The sequence below is a fragment of the Macaca fascicularis genome, chromosome 10, assembly GCF_037993035.2.
Source record: "Macaca fascicularis isolate 582-1 chromosome 10, T2T-MFA8v1.1".
Classification (NCBI taxonomy): domain Eukaryota; kingdom Metazoa; phylum Chordata; class Mammalia; order Primates; family Cercopithecidae; genus Macaca; species Macaca fascicularis.
In genome coordinates, this window is record NC_088384.1 from 13,636,845 (window position 1) to 13,655,646 (window position 18,802).

At 55.9% G+C, this 18,802-nt stretch overlaps 2 protein-coding genes across 16 annotated transcripts in view; one reads left to right on the plus strand and one right to left on the minus strand.

Moving 5' to 3' along the window:
- POLR2F (RNA polymerase II, I and III subunit F) overlaps positions 1 to 18,802 on the minus strand; it is a 92,337-nt gene that overhangs the window by 59,655 nt on the left and 13,880 nt on the right. For 14 of the 15 annotated variants that reach the window (XR_012418745.1, XR_012418746.1, XR_012418747.1 and 11 more), the window contains exon 4: positions 18,538 to 18,609. Coding sequence is in view for 10 of the 15 variants with exons in the window: in XM_045363655.2 (XP_045219590.2) it covers positions 18,538 to 18,609 (72 nt within the window). In the remaining 5 variants the exon portion in view is untranslated. Of the gene's footprint in view, positions 1 to 17,914; positions 18,082 to 18,537; positions 18,610 to 18,802 lie in introns of those variants that run through there. The other variant, XM_005567333.4, reaches the window with a different exon arrangement.
- SOX10 (SRY-box transcription factor 10) lies at positions 624 to 13,067 on the plus strand. Its single transcript, XM_005567327.4, has 4 exons — positions 624 to 832; positions 1,306 to 1,820; positions 7,007 to 7,275; positions 11,178 to 13,067. The coding sequence occupies exons 2-4, from the start codon at positions 1,390 to 1,392 to the stop codon at positions 11,879 to 11,881; spliced, it is 1,404 nt and encodes a 467-aa protein (XP_005567384.2). The 5' UTR covers positions 624 to 832; positions 1,306 to 1,389; the 3' UTR covers positions 11,882 to 13,067.

Genomic DNA, 18,802 nt, shown 5'->3' on the forward strand with positions numbered 1-18,802 from the left:
AGCCCATGTGTGTGTGCTGGGTGTCTGCAGAGAACAGACCAGGGGTCAAGCTGGGGCTCTACACTTCTCAGAGGGAGCCCTGAGAAGTCCCTCACACTGTACAGGATGGGGCAGAAAGGGCCGCCTGGGAAACGATGGGAGGCAGGGTGAGGAGCTGGGCATCAGTGCCTGGCACACAGTAGGCACTCAACAGGATTTTGCAGATGAAGCAGCTCAGGCCTGCCACCCTCACAGGCCCGCAGGACCCTCACCACCTTCACGTCTCTCCCTAGTTCCCTGCCAAGTGCCCATCCTGCCACCTGAGGCAGACTTTGGGAGTCCCGGTTGGGCCCAGTTTTCTTCCATTCAACAGGTTCTGAGCCTCCATCCTACATCTCTTCCTTCCCCGGCCTAACCTCCCCTTCGCCTTCCGGACTAAGCTCAAGCTAAGCCCCAGCAAGATGGGCCTGGGCAGCAGGGCAGGGAGCTGGGTGGGGGGGCCTGGGCTCCGGGTGGAGGAGCCCTGAGTGTTGGGGATGAAGGAAAGCCTGGAGGCTCCACCTTCTGCCCTTCCCTCCCTCCTCTCCCCCTCCCCCCTCTCCCCCTCCTTCCTTCCCCAGCCCTCTGCAGCGGCTCAGTCGCTCAGTCAGTCTCGGGCTGTCCGGCCAGGGTGGTTGGTGGTAAGGATTCAGGCTCCGTCCTAACGAGGCCGTGGCCTGAGGCTCAGGGCCCCCCGCCCCTCCCTCCCAGCCCACCAGCGTTACCCCCCAGCCCCGAGCTGGACCGCACACCTTGGGACACGGTTTTCCACTTCCTAAGGACGAGCCCCAGACTGGAGGAGAGGTCCGAGGAGGTGAGTGCGCAGCCTGCTCCTCCCTGGCCCGCCCAGGCCTGGGACCCTGCTGGGTGGGGTGGAGAGAGGCGACACCCCGCCCTTGCCCCCCACCTGGCTCTCCTCTAAACCCCGTTGGGGCAGGCTGAGGGAAGAAGGAAAGGTGAGAGAAAAGGTGGGAAATTCCAGGGGCCGGGATTAGAGCAAAATAAAGGTTCCGTTTTTTTCTTCCTATCATCAACAAACCTCCACCCAAAAAAGGAGGCTAAAAAAAAAGCCACCCACACCAAGAGACGGTTGGGACCAGGTGGTGGGAAGACGCAGAGGCAGGACGCACCCACCTAGAGTCTGGCATGTGCGTGGGCCCCAGGGGCCAGAGTGGGTTTAGCTGGAGCTAGGAAGGGCCGCCACCTCGGGGCTGTCCCCGCGTCCTGTCCCAGGCCGCCCTCGAGGCTGCGCGCGCGGTCGCTCCATCGCGCCCTCCTTCCATCCAGGTGGGCGTTGGACTCTTTGCGAGGACCCCGGCGGCTGGCCCGGGGGAGGCGGCCGAGGCGGCGGCGGCGGCGGCCGGGGGCGACATGGCGGAGGAGCAGGACCTATCGGAGGTGGAGCTGAGCCCCGTAGGCTCGGAGGAGCCCCGCTGCCTGTCCCCGGGGAGCGCGCCCTCACTAGGGCCCGACGGCGGCGGCGGCGGCGGATCGGGCCTGCGAGCCAGCCCGGGGCCTGGCGAGCTGGGCAAGGTCAAGAAGGAGCAGCAGGACGGAGAGGCGGACGATGACAAGTTCCCCGTGTGCATCCGCGAGGCCGTCAGCCAGGTGCTCAGCGGCTATGACTGGACGCTGGTGCCCATGCCCGTGCGCGTCAACGGCGCCAGCAAGAGCAAGCCGCACGTCAAGCGGCCCATGAACGCCTTCATGGTGTGGGCGCAGGCGGCGCGCAGGAAGCTCGCGGACCAGTACCCGCACCTGCACAATGCCGAGCTCAGCAAGACGCTGGGCAAGCTCTGGAGGTGAGCACCCGACCGCCCCCCGGGCTCGGGCCCTCTGGCTTCGGGTGGATTCAGGGTAGCCGAGGCGGCCCGGCCTCCTGCACCCCGGAGCGGGACTGCCTGGCAGTCCTCCTTGGATAGGGCTGGAAGACCAGGTGTGGGGACCCCGCCCGCCCTTCCACCACAAGGACCCTAGAACTCCGAATTCCAGCAGCCTAGGCCAGGTCTTCCCACCGGGCGGCGGGCAGGAAGGCGCCCCCTCGTGGTTGGAATTTTGGGGGTGGCAGACCGTGGGGCCTGGGGCTTCGGAGAAAGGGAAGGAAGCCTTCACTAACTCCCTGCCCACAGATATGCACATTCATGCCACCAGCTGCTGTGGTCAGGAGGATTCGAGGGAAACGCTTGGAAAGAACCAAAGGGTTGGCTGGAGATGCAGGGAAACTGAGGCAGATGGAGAACTCAGGGGAGGTTCAAAGAAAACAAGGAATTCAGATGAGAGTCTTTGGAAGAGTGGGGGATGAAGAACTGCGGGTACAAATGTTTCTGCTGCTGCAGGATCTCATCCTATCCTTGGGGTCTTCCCTGGGACTTTCTGACCCCACCCTCCTTTGAGTTGGGGGCTTCTTCATCCTCCCAGGGAGAGGACACACAGAAAGGGGCCTCCCCCTCCTGCTCTGCCCCAGAGCCACCAAGTTGATCTCTTTCCTTTCCTCCCTCTCCCAGTTCGGCGCCATCTTCCCTGCCAGGGCCCCACCCCAACGTTGAGCAACCTCTTCCCCCCTGCCCCAGAGCTGGAACTGAGCACTCTGGCCAGAAGGAAACCTTGGCCCCCTTCCTGCCCAGGGGCCCTCAGAGTCCCAGGTTCCCTGGGACCAGCCCACACCTCTAGGAAAAACATCCCCCCCAGGGAACAATTCTGCCACCCTCGACTCAGGTCTGGGGTTCAGCCCGGCCTCCTGGGGATGTGTGGAACAAGGCAACCCCCTACTCCCACCCCGGGAATGCCAGAGCAGCTCCGAAAGAGAACAGGGACTCCAGGAGATGTGAGTCGGTAGCAGTCACCTGATTCCCGCTAGACTGGCCAAGAGACAGGCCCAGAAAGGCAAAGGAATTGCAAAGGTCACATAGAAGTTAGTGGCAGAGCCAGGGCCAGAACCCAGGACTCCCATACTCTGTCCAGAGGACTTCCCCCGACCCTGGTGACAGTGGTGGATCACCTACCCTCTGAGGAGTGGTCAGAATGTTGTGGGGAAGCAAGAAGATAAGAACAAGAGTGAGGAGCATCTGGGTTCCAGAAAATTAGGGCTTTGTCAGAGGAGCCCAGCTCTCTTCCACTGCCCTTTCCCGTGCTGACCACAGTTGGGTAGAGATTGGGTCTAGAAACTTAGCGTGGTAGAAGGTGCAGGAGGGTCTCCAAGAGACCAAAAGATTCACATCCAGCCCCCTGGCTTGTTCTTGCCATGTGTCTGCTGAAGACCTGGTGCCCCTTCCCCTGCCCCTTCTCAGCCCTCAGTGCCCTGCTCACCCAGGGCAGGCCCAGGGCTCACCAACCAGCCCGCTGTATGGACCCAGACAGCCCAGTTCTGCTCAAGAGTAGAGGTCACAGCTAGCTCCTCCGCCCAAGGTCCATCCAGATCTGGGTGGGGCTTGGCCCAGGCCAGTACCTTTAGCGCCAGGGGACAAAGAAGAGCAAGTGAGAAACAGACAACCAGGAGAGACATACAGACAGGGCAGACCCTGAGGACCATGAGAAGACCACAGTGCGAGCCCAATGAGAGTCAAAGCAAGGACGGACCTAATTCTCCCTCCATCTCCCATTGCCAAGGGTTTAAGATTGGCTCCTCCATTGTCCCTGTCCCCAGGTTCCCCCAGCCCAGAACCCTGGGCTTGAACTCCCTTCAGGAGGACTTATTCTTGGCCATCACTCAAGCTGTGTGCACATGAGCCAGCCTGAGGTGTGGCAGTCAGGAAAACTGGCACTACTAGCTGAGGACCCAATCCCAGGGGGAGGACAGGGCCAGAACCATGGCAAGGATCAAAGGCAATGCCAACAGATGGTGGCTCTCTGGACCCTGGAGGGGGTTCCTGAGAGACCTGTGGGTATGCACTGGGCTCGCCAATTGCTCCAGGGGCTTCTCCTGAAACCTCCTCAAGCTGTGATTCCCAGGATGTCAAGAAGAGGGGTGGTTAGGTAGGCAGAGCTGGAAAACAGGTGTCTTAAAACCAAAAAGAGAGAGATACACACAGACTGTGTGGAGTGCCCCAAGGGAGTGTGGGATCAGACACACTAGAGCCCAGGTCCTAAGGGGCCGTGTGAGCCCCAACAGTCACGCTAACTTTTGATGCCCATCTGGGGAGGGGCTAGTAGAGGCTGATCACAGGGTGGTACCTGTGGGTTGGTTGACCTGCCTGGAAAGAACCAGAGCCGAGAAACTGGAAAGGTGGACACAGGCAAGAGTCCCTCCTGTGTGGTGGGGGTCACCCAGCCTGTTCCCAGTGCCACAGGCCCTTCCCCAGGTAGTCTTCTTATGCCCCTGGCCTAGCAGGATATATGTAGCAGCACTCAGTGCCCCACTGTGGGAGCTCCCCGGGTGGGGTTTCCAGTTTGGGTAAGGAATCAGCCTACCTCTTCTCGCCCCCATTCCAAACCTGGAAGACCAGGGAGAAAGAGGGCTGACAGGAAGGTGCAAATGAGGACTGAGTTTGGAGTTAGAGCTGGGGGTGACATGGGGGGTTTGGGGCTGGTAATGTTGAGTGGGGACTGGTGCTGGAGATTGGGTTTACATGGTGGGCAGGCTGGGTTTGGGGTTGGGTTGGAGGTGGAATCAGCTGTCCAGCACAGCTGGTGGAGGAGGGGGCTGGGGTCGGGGATGGCAGTGGTCCCGGGCTTAGGTTTCTGTCAGGGTTAGGCTAATGCTGGGAACTAGCTTAGAAGGTGGCAGTGGAATCTGATGTTGGAATCCTCCCTCTCTTCTAGCCCCTGTCACTTTCTTGCTGATGCCAGCTGGGCAGGGGGCAAGGGAAGGATGGGTGAGAGAGTGAGCTTTGTGTCCCATGTCCCTAGCCATCCCAGAAGCCCCTCTGCTGGGGCCCACTGCTGGCGGAGCAGCTCTCTCCTCTGTGGGTTCTCCCCAGTCACACCCTCAAGGCCTGCTCCACCCCCTCCCCTGGTCCCAGCCATCAGAGAGGGTGCCCACATCCCACTCCCTGACTCCCAATTCCTTGCTCCAGCATCTTTGTCCTAAGTGTGTACACTGACTGACAGTCTCGGCTGGAGGGACCCTTTGAGAAAGCTGGGGCTAGGGCTGGGCTCAGGGCGGGGGTAGGGGGAGTAGACAGGGAGGCTAAGCCGCAGAGGAATGCTGCTGCCGGCTAGGAGGTGCCTGGCATGACCACCCCCGCCCAGCCTGGGGAGGGAGGGCTCGGCCTTCTGCTGACTGGGGGAAGAGGGCACCCACTGGGGTGTGAGGGGTGGGGCAGCTGGAGAGAGAGGCCCTCTGGACTGACAGGGCTGCTCCCACAAAGCCTTATGGACTCTCAGTACCCAGGTCTGGGACTCTAGAATCTGTGGACTTTCCCCTCGGCCCCCTCTGTAAGGTACCCCATCCTGCCCTCCTCACCCTGGAGTAGCCAAACCCTGAACACCCTCCACCCTCCAACCCTGGCCTGAGGCTGGAGTTGGTGGCAAGGGCGCTGGCTTCAGGGTTTCTTCTCTCCATGTGTTGGTTTCAGGGACTGTTCCAGGGTCTGAGGAGAGTCTAGCTTCCTCTACCCTCTGTTATTTTCTGGACAAGGATATACGATCCTCCCCAGGAGGCAGTGCCCCCCCGCCCCGACCCATGGTAAAGAGGACCCACATCTGCCCCCTCAGTTCCACCACAGTGGAATTCACACAATCAGGACCCAGAGTTGAGAGGCCACCCCTAGATCCTCCTGTCCAACCACCCCGGCAAGCAGCATTAGAAAAGCACCTCTCGGGGCCGGGCACGGTGGCTCATGCCTATAATCCCAGCACTTTGGGAGGCCAAGGCGAGTGGATCACCTGAGGTCAGGAGTTCAAGACCAGCCTGACCAACATGGTGAAACCTTGTCTCTACTGAAAATACAAAAATTAGCCAGGCATGGTGGCCCGTGCCTGTAGTCCCAGCTACCCAGGAGGCGGAGGTTGCAGTGAGCTGAGACCGCGCCATGGCACTCCAGTCTGGGTGACAGAGTGAGACTCTGTATCTAAATAAACAAAAAATAAAAAATCGAAAAGCACCTCTTGGGCCGGGCACAATGGCTCATGCCTGTAATCCCAGCACTTTGGAAGGCTGAGGTGGGCGGATCACCTGAGGTCAGGAATTGGAGATCAGCCTGGTCAACATGGTGAAACCCTGTCTCTACTAAAAATACAAAAATTAGCTGGGCATGGTGGCGCATGCTTGTAATTCCAGCTACTTGGGAGGCTAACGCACGAGAATCACTTGAACCTGGGAGGCAGAGGTTGCAGTGAGCTGAGATCGCACCACTGAACTCCAGTGTGGGTGACAGAGTGAGATTCTCTCACAGAAAAAAAAAAAAGAAAGAAAGAAAAGCACCTCTTTCTCAAGGTGCTCAGCCCACTTCCCAGGCCCTGGTGCAAGGCATTTCACATCCATTATTCTGGCCAATCCCACACCCAAGTTAAGCCGATGTTATCATCCTTTTATAGGTGAAGAAACTCAGGCTCAGAGAAGTAATTTGCTCAAGGTCACACACACAGCTAGTAAGTAGCAGAGACTGAGCTCTCCCCCAGCCACGCTGCTTCTGTTACCCACCCTCAGTCCCAGGGAGCTCACCCCCTAATGAAGTAGCCGATTGCACTTGCAGACAGCTTTGATGATAAGAAAGTGTTTCCTTTTCTTGAACTGGCATCTGCCCCTTGAAACCTCTATTCCTACTTCTAACTCCTGCCAGGAGCAGCAGGCTGACCCCTCTCACCCTCCAGCCCGTGAAAGATTTTGGGGGCAGAGATCATAGTCCTCTGAGGCTGTATTCCTTGGGCCTCACATCTCTCAGTCCATAAATCATAGGGCACAGCCCCCACCCCAGGTCCTGTCCTCTGGGTGCCCCATCCCAGGGCCTCACATCTTCCAAGACGGACACTCAGAGGGAGGCCAACCTGGAGTGCTCTGGCACTCACGGGGGCCCCTCTGCCGTCCTCTCCGCCTCCCACCACACCCCAGGCTGCTGAACGAAAGTGACAAGCGCCCCTTCATCGAGGAGGCTGAGCGGCTCCGTATGCAGCACAAGAAGGACCACCCGGACTACAAGTACCAACCCAGGCGGCGGAAGAACGGGAAGGCCACCCAAGGCGAGGCAGAGTGTCCCGGTGGGGAGGCGGAGCAAGGTGGGACCGCCGCCATCCAGGCCCACTACAAGAGTGCCCACTTGGACCACCGGCACCCAGGAGAGGGCTCCCCCATGTCAGATGGGAACCCCGAGCACCCCTCAGGTGAGTGCTGATGACAGGGCTGAGGGTGGGGCAAGGCCAGTCAGTGGAGAGAGGAGACGGCTGGATGGCAATGAGACCCTGGACTCTAGGGAGAGTGTGCCAGGCTGTGCAGTTGCCCCAGCAGAGCTGCAGGGGCCCAGAGGGAGCTCCATGGGGGTTCCAGTGCCAGGGGCAGCGGCTGGGCAAGATGGCTCTGGTCAGGGCTGATCCAAGGGGTCACTGCTGCTGGGCAAAGAGGGCCAGTTAAAGAGTCTATAGAGGCCAACTGGCCAGGCACAGTGGCTCACGCCTGTAATCCCAGCACTTTGGGAGGCCGAGGCGGGCCGATCACAAGGTCAAGAGTTCGAGAGCAGCCAGGCACGGTGGCTCAAGCCTGTAATCCCAGCACTTTGGGAGGCCGAGACGAGCGGATCACGAGGTCAGGAGATCGAGACCATCCTGGCTAACACGGTGAAACCCCGCCTCTACTAAAAAATACAAAAAACTAGCTGGGCGAGGTGGCGGGCGCCTGTAGTCCCAGCTACTCGGGAGGCTGAGGCAGGAGAATGGCGTAAACTCGGGAGGCGGAGCTTGCAGTGAGCTGAGATCCGGCCACTGCACTCCAGTCTGGGCGACAGAGCGAGACTCCATCTCAAAAAAAAAAAAAAAAAAAAAGAGTTTGAGAGCAGCCTGGCCAATATGGGGGAAAAAAAAGAGTCTGTGGAGGCCATGGAGTGAGAGGTGGCTGGGGTAGTTACAAGGAAAGGGGAAGAAGACAGGACAGTTTTGAGAAATGGAAGATCAAATGGAGGAGAGGAAATCACTGCCTCTTTCCCACCAGCCATTCTTTTTTTTTTTTTTTTTTTTTTTTTTTTCTGGAGACAGAGTCCCACTCTGTCGCCCAGGCTAGACTGCAGTGGCATGATCTCGGCTCACTGCAACCTCCACCTCCTGGGTTCAAGCAATTCTCCTGCCTCAGCCTCCCGAGTAGCTGGGACTATAGGTGCACACTGCCACGTCTGGCTCATTTTGTGTATTTTAGTAGAGATAGGGTTTCACTGTATTGCCCAGGCCCAGTCTCAAACTCCTGAGCTCAGGCAATCTGCCCACCTCTCGGCCTCCCAAATCCCACCAGCCATCCTGACAGAGGAGACACGGCATGTGATGCTGAGCACAGGCCATGGATGAGCCAGACATAAGCTATCTTGTTTAATTTTCATTAATGATAATAACAGCTAACATTAATTGAGCACCTACTGTGTTCCAGGCACTGTGCTAGGTGCTAGTTGCCTTATATGTACTAACTCAGTCATTGCAAACAATGTGATGAGATAGCCAAACTGCCTGGGCTCAGATCTCAGCTATGGCAAGTTACTCTCATTCATTTTACTGATGAGAAACAGACAGGAACTTCCTCAGTTTGGCTCCAGGGCTTCTACTTGGCACCACGGCTGCCTTGCCTGTGTTCCTAATGTACAGAAAGTGACACACACAGGTCTGCCACATGGAAAGTGCTCAGTGAGCAAAGCTCCTGCCTTCAGAGAACACGCTCTGAGTCCTACTTTGTGTCAAACACTGGAGTGGACACCAGGGGTACTAACCAGAGAAGCCTACAGTCCCTGGCCTCAGGGACTAGAGAGTCTAGAGAGCAGGGATGAAAACGAGTGAATTAAATACAGGAAGAAACGAAGTTGGGCATGGTGGAAGGCGCCTGCAGTCCCAGCTACACAGGAGGCTGAGGTGGGAGGATCACCCGAGCCCATGAGTTTGAGACCAGCATGGGCAATATAGTAAGACTGTGTCTTTTTTTTTTTTTTTTGAGATGGAGTCTTGCTCTGTTGCCCAGGCTGCAGTGCAGTGGTGCCATCTCGGCTCACTGCAACCTCTGCCTCCTGGGAAGTGACTCTCGTGCCTCAGCCTCCTGAGTAGCTGGGATTACAGGTACATGCTACCACACCCAGCTAATTATTATATAGTAGAGATGGGTTTTCACCATGTTGGCCAGGCTGGTCTTGAATTCCTGACCTCAGGCTCCCAAAGTGCTGGGATTACAGGCGTGAGCCACCGTGCCCAGCCTCCTATCTCTTAAAAAAAAAAATTTTATATATATATATATATATATATAGAGAGAGAGAGAGAGAGAGAGAGAGAGACAGAGAGAAGTACACAAGAAGCCTGTGTGAGATCCAGGGGTGGCACAGCCGTCCATCCCATCCAGTTAGGTCTCCAAGAACCCCTGCTGCCCACCAGACTCTTGTCAAGGAAGGCTTCCAGAAAGAGGCAATGGCTGGGCTGCTTGGTACAATCTCTATTTTACTGATAAGGAAACTGGTTAAGAGAAGACTGGGGATTTGTCCAGACACAGAACCAGGATTCAAAAACCTAGGCAGGTCTCTTGAAGTACAGAGCCCTTGGCCAATGCAGGACTCGGCGCTGCCTCTGGTCTGAGGAAGGAGGAACAGGCCTGTCCTTGGGGAGCTCTTAGTCTCTTACGACCGTGGACGTGTTCTGTCTCCAATGGGATGCCAGGCAGTCATCCCTCCCACACACATGCACATACTCTTCACCTTCAAAGATTCAGGGACACACAAACACACACACACATCAGGAGACACTGGACCACATACAGAGCAACCACCTCCGAAAGAAACTGTGGACACAGACTTTTTCTCACTCTTCAAGGCCCCACCCCACTCAGATATCCTTCCCCGATGAGACCTTCCCCAAATCCCTGGGGCAGCGAGTAGACTCCTCCTCTGGTCTCCCAAGTCCTTGCATATTGTCATCACAGCACTTCCAACTCTGGGCGCATGTGGGTCTATGGATCTATGACTATATGAGCTTTGGGAACAGGGATCCATTTTATTTACATTTGTATCCCCAGCACCTGGCACAGTACCTGGCATTTTGTAATGCTCCCTAAGAGTTTGCCGAATTAATATGTGAATAGGAAAGTGAACAGACAAAGGAACAAGGACCAGTTTTCTAAATGCTCTCCCACGGAGGAAGGCAGCTCAAGGAACGACAGGGCAACACAGACCAGCGTGTGACGGGGCTGAGGGCCCAGAGAAAAAGTGTGTGTCCTCAGACCCTCAGCCCAGTGAGCTGGGCAGCAAGGCGGGCTTAGGAGGAGGGAAGGGTTGGAAAGGACACAACACGAGGCCAGGGCAGGGAGCAGGCTCAGGCAACCAGCAAAGGTGAAACAGAGCACTCAGGAGCCTGGGTGAGCAAGGCCCAGCAAGGAGGGCAGTCAGCATGGGTGTGGAAGCGGGGCTGGCAGAGCACAAAGGCCGGGCCAGACCACTTGGGCAGCAGAGAAGCTGATGAGAGGAAGAACTTTCCACAGGAAAGGTTTTTCAGAATGAGGCAGGCCTCCCCAGGTGGGTGACAGGGGAGGAGGCAGGATTCATCCCTAAGATTTGAGAATTTCATAAACAACTGGAGACCAATCTAAGACACTAGTATTTAAACAAATGCTGCCAGGTGCAGTGGCTCACGCTGATAATCCCAGCACTTTGGGAGGCCGAGGCAGGTGGATCACCTGAGGTCAGGAGTTCGAGACAACCCTGGCCAACATGGCGAAACCCCGTCTCTACTAAAAATACACAAATTAGCTGGGCATTGTGGCGGGCGCTTGTAATCCGAGCTACTCAGGAGGCTGAGGCAGGAGAATCGTTTGAACCCGGGAGGCAGAGGTTGCAGTGAGCCAAGATGGCGCCACTGCACTCCAGCCTGGGTGACAAGGCGAAACTCTGTCTCAAAAAAAAAAAAAAAAAGCCGATTCATGCTGCCAAAACGTGAAACTTACAAGGTTTTCCCAGAGGCACCCGCTGCCTGAAGGTGAACCATTGAAGTTCACGTGCGCCCACCTGCCTCTAACCTGTTTCCCCCTTTTGCTCTCTCTCTGTCTCCCTTCCACCCAGGCCAGAGCCATGGCCCACCCACCCCTCCAACCACCCCAAAGACAGAGCTGCAGTCGGGCAAGGCAGACCCGAAGCGGGACGGGCGCTCCATGGGGGAGGGTGGGAAGCCTCACATCGATTTCGGCAATGTGGACATCGGTGAGATCAGCCACGAGGTAATGTCCAACATGGAGACCTTTGATGTGGCTGAGTTGGACCAGTACCTGCCGCCCAATGGGCACCCAGGCCACGTGGGCAGCTACTCAGCAGCTGGCTATGGGCTGGGCAGCGCCCTGGCTGTGGCCAGTGGACACTCCGCCTGGATCTCCAAGCCACCAGGCGTGGCTCTGCCCACGGTCTCACCACCTGGTGTGGATGCCAAAGCCCAGGTGAAGACAGAGACCGCGGGGCCCCAGGGGCCCCCGCACTACACCGACCAGCCATCCACCTCACAGATCGCCTACACCTCCCTCAGCCTGCCCCACTACGGCTCAGCCTTCCCCTCCATCTCCCGCCCCCAGTTTGACTACTCTGACCATCAGCCCTCAGGACCCTATTACGGCCATTCGAGCCAGGCCTCTGGCCTCTACTCGGCTTTCTCCTATATGGGGCCCTCACAGCGGCCCCTCTACACGGCCATCTCTGACCCCAGCCCCTCAGGGCCCCAGTCCCACAGCCCCACACACTGGGAGCAGCCAGTATATACGACACTGTCCCGACCCTAAAGGGGGCCCTGTCGCCACCACCCCCCGCCCAGCCCCTCCCCCAGCCTGTGTGCCCTGTTCCTCGCCCACCTCAGGCCTGGCGGTGGCAGTGGAGGAGGCTGAGGAGGCTGAAGAGGCTGACGGGTCGGGGGGCTTTCTGTCTGGCTCACTGCCCTGATGACCCGCCCGCCCCATCCAGGCTCCAGCAGCAAAGCCCCAGGCGAACAGGCTGGACAGAGGAGAAGGAGGTTGACTGTTGCTCCCACACTGAAAGATGAGGGGCTGCACCTTCCCCCAGGAATGACCCTCTATCCCAGGACCTGAGAAGGACCTGCTCACCCTCCTCGGGGAGGGGAAGCACCAGGGTTGGTGGCATCGGAGGCCTTACCACTCCTATGACTCCTGTTTCCTCTCTCACAGAGAGTGAGGGTCTGACATGCCCATGCCACCTGTGCCACAGTGCCTTAGGGCTAGGCCACCCAGAGACTGTGTCCGGAGCTGGCCGTGTCTCCCACTCAGGGGCTGAGAGTAGCTTTGAGGAGCCTCATGGGGAGTGGAGGGTTCGAGGGACTTAGTGGAGTTCTCATCCCTTCAATGTCCTCTCCCCTTCCGAAGGCAGGAAGGAGTTGGCACAGAGGCCCCCAGATCCAATTCTGTGCCAGTAACCTCATTCTTTGTCTAATCGAGAAAGAGCCCCCAGTCCTCCTCCATTACAACCTCTGTGACCTTGAGGCGCATCCCAGGAGGTGAGGAGGCAGGGGCTCCAGGAAAGGAATCAGAGACAATTCACAGAGCCTTCCTCCCTGGGCTCCTTGCCAGCTCCCTCTTCCCTTACTAGGCTCTACGTCCCCTGCTCTGTCAGCCCCACTCCCTGGGCTTCCCAGAGAGTGACAGCTGCTCAGGCCTGAACCCTTTGCTCCAGGAGACACAGGGCCCAGCACCCAGGTTGCTGGCAGCAGGCTGAAGACACTAGAATCCTGACCTGTACATTCTGCCCTTGCCTCTTGCCCCTTGCCTCCCAGTGGTATTTGAATAAAGTATGTAGCTATATCTGCCCCCCATTTTCCTGTTCTGCAGCCCCCCAAATCCACATGTAACTCATTACTGTCTCCTGTTATTTATCTCAGTAGTCCCCTCTCCTAGCCACTCTAGCCCCTATTAACTCTGCATTAAGCATTCCACATAATAAAATTAAAGGTTCCGGTTACCTGCTTGGTGAGCCTGACCTGGCCTGTCTCTTCATCTCTTATCCCTGTACTGGTGCTTCCTCAAATGCTTTCTGGAAGTAGCTAGGAGTAGAATGCAAAGGACAGATCATCAAAGGTCTCTCTCTCCCACCTCCTTCCCTCTTTCCCCACCCCCTTCCCCTTCCCCCTCCTCTCTTCTCCCTCCCCCTCCTCTCTCCCCCATCTCCACCTCTCCTCTCTCTCTCTCCCCCACTCCCCCTCTCCTTTCTCTCTCTCGCTCTCTCTATCCCTGCTAAGAAATTAGGAACAACGGAGTCGGTTAGGATAGCTGGCATCCCAGTGAGGTCTGTCTGAGCTCAAGGACTGAAGCCTCAGATGGGAGCTTCTCCCCAGCCGGCTATGCCCCACACTGCAGGGGGGCCACTCACTCTTAACTGGCTCAGCTGGAACTCACTGCCTTGCAAGCAGCCCCTCTGCTCACCCAGCACCCAGCAGAGGGGAGCTGGCAAAGAATTCAAGAGACAGGTGTCTGAAGAGGAGAAGGTGGGTTGAGTGTGACACTGTGCTGCCTGCAGTCAGAGGCCTGTCCTTCAGGATGTGTGGATAGGCCCTGTGTTGCTGCATCCCCCTACTTGCCACCTCCCCCAGCACATACACAGCAGCCCATGCCAGGATCTAGCCAAGCCTTCACAGCAGCTGCCCTTGTCCAAGTCTAGACCAAGGATGTCAGACAGTCTACTCCTTAAGCACCTACTCCCTAAGAGCTCTTTCCTCAGCAGAAGTCCAAACTGCACTCAGAGGCCAGGACCACTCCACCTCACAAGCACACAACTGCAAGGACAGGGGAAATCTCTTTGCCATCTTGCTCCACTGATGAACAACTCCGATGGTTGGAAGTTCTTCCTCATACCCAGCTTCTAACAGCTTATATACAGCTGCCATTTACTAAGTGCTCCACTAAGGGTCTTATGTCATTCAGGCCAGTGAAGGGGTAGGTCCAGTCGTTATCTCAATTTTCCAGATGGGGAAACTGAAGTTTGAGAGGTTGATGCTAAGAAGTGCTGGCGCCAGAATCTGAAGCCAGCTCTGACTCCAAGGCTTGCACTTTTAACCATCATCCCCTCTACCTGCCTGTGGTTTGCAGACCCTACTTCTGCTTTGTATCTGGAGCAATGCATCTTCAACTGCTCCAGACTGGGTATCGTCAGCTCCCTTCCTTCCATCTGTGGTCTCCAGCCCCTAGTCAGGACTGGGGCAGAGACAGGGCACCAAGAACTAGCCCAGTCTCCAGGGTGACCAAAATCCCTCCATCTGGGAGCTGCACTATGGAAGCTCTTCAGGCAACCTCCCCAAAACTGCTGGTTCCGGTGAAGCTGAATGGTAACCGAAACCCCTGATCTTTTAGACAATATCCATTGCAAAGTCATATCCAAATTGTATGTATGTCGTTGTTTTGTTTTAGATAAAAGCAGGACTTTACACTGATCTTTAACAGATCTCACCTTGTTGGGTTTGACCCATTTCCCCACCTGTATTAAACCTTTTAGAACTTAGCTCTTCTTTAGAGCTTTATGTATCTGCAAACTTGAATAGCCTCATTCAAGTCACTAATAAAGGTCGAAATGAAGAGGGACACCTGCGTACAGCACTAAATGCCTCTCTCCACCGTCAGTTCTATTATCTCCACTCTTTTTTTTTTTTTTTAAGATGGAGTTTTGCTCTGTTGCCAGGCTGGAGTGCAATGGTGCAATCCTGGCTCACTGCAACCTGTCTCCTGGGTTCAAGTGATTCTCCTGCCTCAGCCTCCTGAGTAGCTGGGACTACAGGTGCCCACCACCACACCCGGCCAATTTTTTGTATTTTTTTAGTAGACAGGGTTTCACCACGTTGGCCAGGATGGCCTCAATATCCTGACCTCATGATCCCCCTCAGCCTCCCAAAGTGTTGGGATTACAGGTGTGAGCCACCGCACCTGGCCTATTATCTCCACCCTTCTTTTTCTTTTTTTTCTTTTTTCTTTTTTGAGATGGAGTCTCGCTGTGTTACCCAGGCTGGAGTGCAGTGGCGCAATTTTGGCTCACTGCAAGCTCTGCCTCCTGGGTTCACACCATTCTCCTGCCTCAGCCTCCCAAGTAGCTGGGACTACAGGCGCCCACCACCATACCTGGCTAATTTTTTGTATTTTTCAGTAGACAGGGTTTCACCATGTTAGCCAGGATGGTATCAATATCCTGACCTCGTGATCCACCCGCCTCGGCCTCCCAAAGTGCTAGGATTACAGGTGTGAGCCACCATGCCCGGCTATTATCTCCACTCTTAAGGAGGCTGTCTAATCAGTTCTATCTCCACTCTTAAGGAGGCTGTCTAATCAGTTCTAAAACTGTCTAACTACATCACCATGAAGCACATGCTTCTCTGTCACGGTGGCATGGAGACTGCCAATGCCTTGTCAAAATCAAGATTCACTGATCTCTGGCATTCCCTCAACCTACTGGACTAGACCAGTAACCATTGAAAAAAAAAAAAACTTATTTGGCAATATTGGTTCTTAGACAACCCATGCTAGCGCCTGATCTCCTTTTTATTATATAAGCACTTTTAAACATGGAGTGACCTATTCTAGAATTTTTTTTTTTTTTTTTTGAGACAGAGTCTCGCTCTGTCGTCCAGTCTGGAGTGCAGTGGCGCGATCTCGGCTCACTGCAAGTTCCACCTCCCAGGTTCACGCCATTCTCCCACCTCAGCCTCCTGAGCAGCTGGGACTACAGGCCCCCGCCACCACGTGCAGCTAATTTTTTTGTATTTTTAGGAGACAGGGTTTCACTGTGTTAGCCAGGATAGTCTCGATCTCCTGACCTCGTGATCTGCCCGCCTCGGCCTCCCAAAGTGCTGGGATTACAGGCATGAGCCACTGCGCCTGGCCAACCTATTCTAGAATTTTGTCACAGATCAATCAGTACTAACCTTATGTGTTTATAATTTTTACAACCCACCCTTTCCTCTTCATTGAAAGGCAGGACTTTTATCCATTTGCGGTCTGTTCACTACTCCTGCTCGCAGTGGGATGAGGGATATGGAGCTGGCATGGTGGGGAGCAAGGGGCACATCCGGAAGATGACACTATCACCTCCAAGACCCCACATCTCATGAGATTGAGTGGGAAATCACTGAGGATGTGGAAGGAGGGGAAGTGACCCCAGAGAAGTCAGAAGACCTGGGTTGTGCACATCCCTTAGACCAAAGGTTCCAAGGGTACGCAGGCCTCAGGAAGGCAGGAGCTCCACTTGTTAAAAAAGAGTCGGGTGTTTCTGGAAATGACTCAAGAGACTATGCCCAAACCCTAAGGAAACAGAACCAGTAGTGGTGACTGGTGACATTTTATTCAAGAGAAGTCAAAACCCAGGCCCAGCCAGCTGAATAGCAGGGGACTCCCCAAAAGAGGAGAATGGGAAGAGGAAGACGGAGGAAAAACACCCATTCTGTCCCATTTCCCTTGCACCCTATCCCCTAAGGGTTAACCCCCCACTCCCCTCCTCCCCAGCCCAAACCCCATCTCCCTTTAATCACATCTGATACTGAGCAGCCCAGCAGGGAACAAAGAGACTATTTAGAGAAATGGGGCCGAGAAAGTGACCCCCGCACTCTGGGGCGGCTGCCTGGATGCCAGCACAAAGGCGGCATTTCAGAGCTGAAATTTCAGCACCCAACTTGATTAAAGGATTCCACAGGCTTGGAGGAGGATGGATGGGGGTGTGAAGTCCACTGCTCCCTGAATTAACCCTTCTCCAGGGCAGCAGACACCCCTCCCACCAGTGCAGATGCTCACCATTCACTCCCCACACCCCATCCTGGGACCAGGCTGCACCCAGGCCCGGAGGCCCTGCCTCCTGCAGAGGTTAGGGAAGCCCAGCTCCTCCTCTTGGAAGGACAGCTGGCAGTGGAATGGAGGTCAAGGCTGGCATATTCAGGAAGCCAGTTTTCCCTCTATTCCTGTTCAGTCAATATACACCCTCCCCGTGACCCCCTAGGAGGGAGGAGCCAGTGTGACTGGTCTTACCTCAGGTTGGGTAAGCAGGATGGAGAAAGGAAGAGGACCCATTAGAACCTCAGGCAGAGGAAGCGGGAGCTCCAGCTGACTTAATGTAACACCTGGAACCCAGAAGCACCACCACCCCAGTACCATCCCTGCAAGGCCTCAGAGGATCACCAGCCCCAAACAGGAAGGAAAGGATATCTTATAGGGGCTGGGAAGATGGCATGGGTGTGGCACACCAAAGAGGTGGGCCACAGAGGACAGCGTGTGGGCAGAGTCCTGAGGAGGAGTGGGGACAGAGGCATGGGGGCAGGGGTAGGCAGGTGCTCGGTCCTTGCTTCAGCCGCTGACTTGCCCAGCAGGGCTCTGCCTGGGGACGGTGGGAGATCAGCACACCCCCACGCTTCCTGCTGGGGCACTGCTCCTGAAAGGGGATCCGAGCCCACGATAAGAGGCTCGAAGCAGGTCCTTAGGAAACAATGGGTGGCTTGATGAGACCTGCTCTGTGATACTCCTGAGAAGGGAGAAGCCCCTGCAGCCAGTCCCCACTGGAAAGGAAATTGGGGGTTTCCGTGGCAACCAGCTCCCTGGGCACAAAGACTCGTCTGTCTGCTGGGAAGGCAGCTGAGGTGTCTCCCCTGCAGCAGCCTTTGCTCTGGGGAACAGGGAGATGGAGGGAAGGATGTGGGGGATCCAAAGGGGCTAAGGGCCTCTGGTGCTTCTTAAGGAGCTGACAGTCACAGGGCCACTGGAATAGGTGTATGCTCCAGGCAGCATGGCGGTAACAGGGAAGCAAAAGGTGGTGACATCGCAGATAAGCAGAGGGGAAGGGGGTTGGAAAGTTGAATATTTTATTTACACATATAAAGTGGGAATGAAAATTGGGCAAGGGCAGGAAGATGACTCCAGCTCAGTCGGTGATGATGAGCTCGTCCACCCCCCAGTCTTCATAGCTCCCATCTGGCAGGTAACGGCGAATGATGATGGGGATCTTTCGGGCCCTGTGGCAGGGGAAAAGTCACAAGTACATGAGGGCTGGTGACCCCAGCTCTGCCGCAGAAGGAACAGATTGTGTGCAAAACACAAGGAAAGAGAAGTCTTAGGAGCAGCCTCTTGGGGCTGATGAGTGTACTTTGTAAGAAAGCAATTACAAGAAAAAGAAAGTTTTTATATCAGACAAGAGGGGGAAGAGTGATAGAATTATTGGTAAGGCCTCCTGCAGCAGGAACAGGGAAACTCCAACAGCCAGAAAAGGTCCCGGTCTCATCAGTGCCCTCCCCCCTTTCCCTGCCTCCTCTTCTCTCTTCCTCCTACCTCCTGGTGAGCTGTTCCTAATGATCTGTAGGAATAAGCATCAACTTCTTCAGCCAGGGAAGTGGGAGAAAAGGGTGCAACAGAGAACCCAACAGATGCCTCCCAGAGATTTGGAGAAGTGAGCCATGATTTGAGTGACTTACTTGAGTTCCTTCATGGCAATGAGCAGAGGATCTGTCTCCCCCTCCAGCTCCACCATCACAGGGGCACACATCCTGTAGGGATACGCACAGGTGTTGGGGAGACTACAAACCCAGGGAGAAGGGCCTAACAGGCAGTGAAGGTGGAACGGCATCCTGATCCCCACCTAGAAACATCATCTTCTAGGTAGACAGGCACAGTAGGGAGTGGTGTGTAGGGGCACTGCCAGAGATCTTCCCTGGCAGAGGCCTATCGCAGACTCCTGAG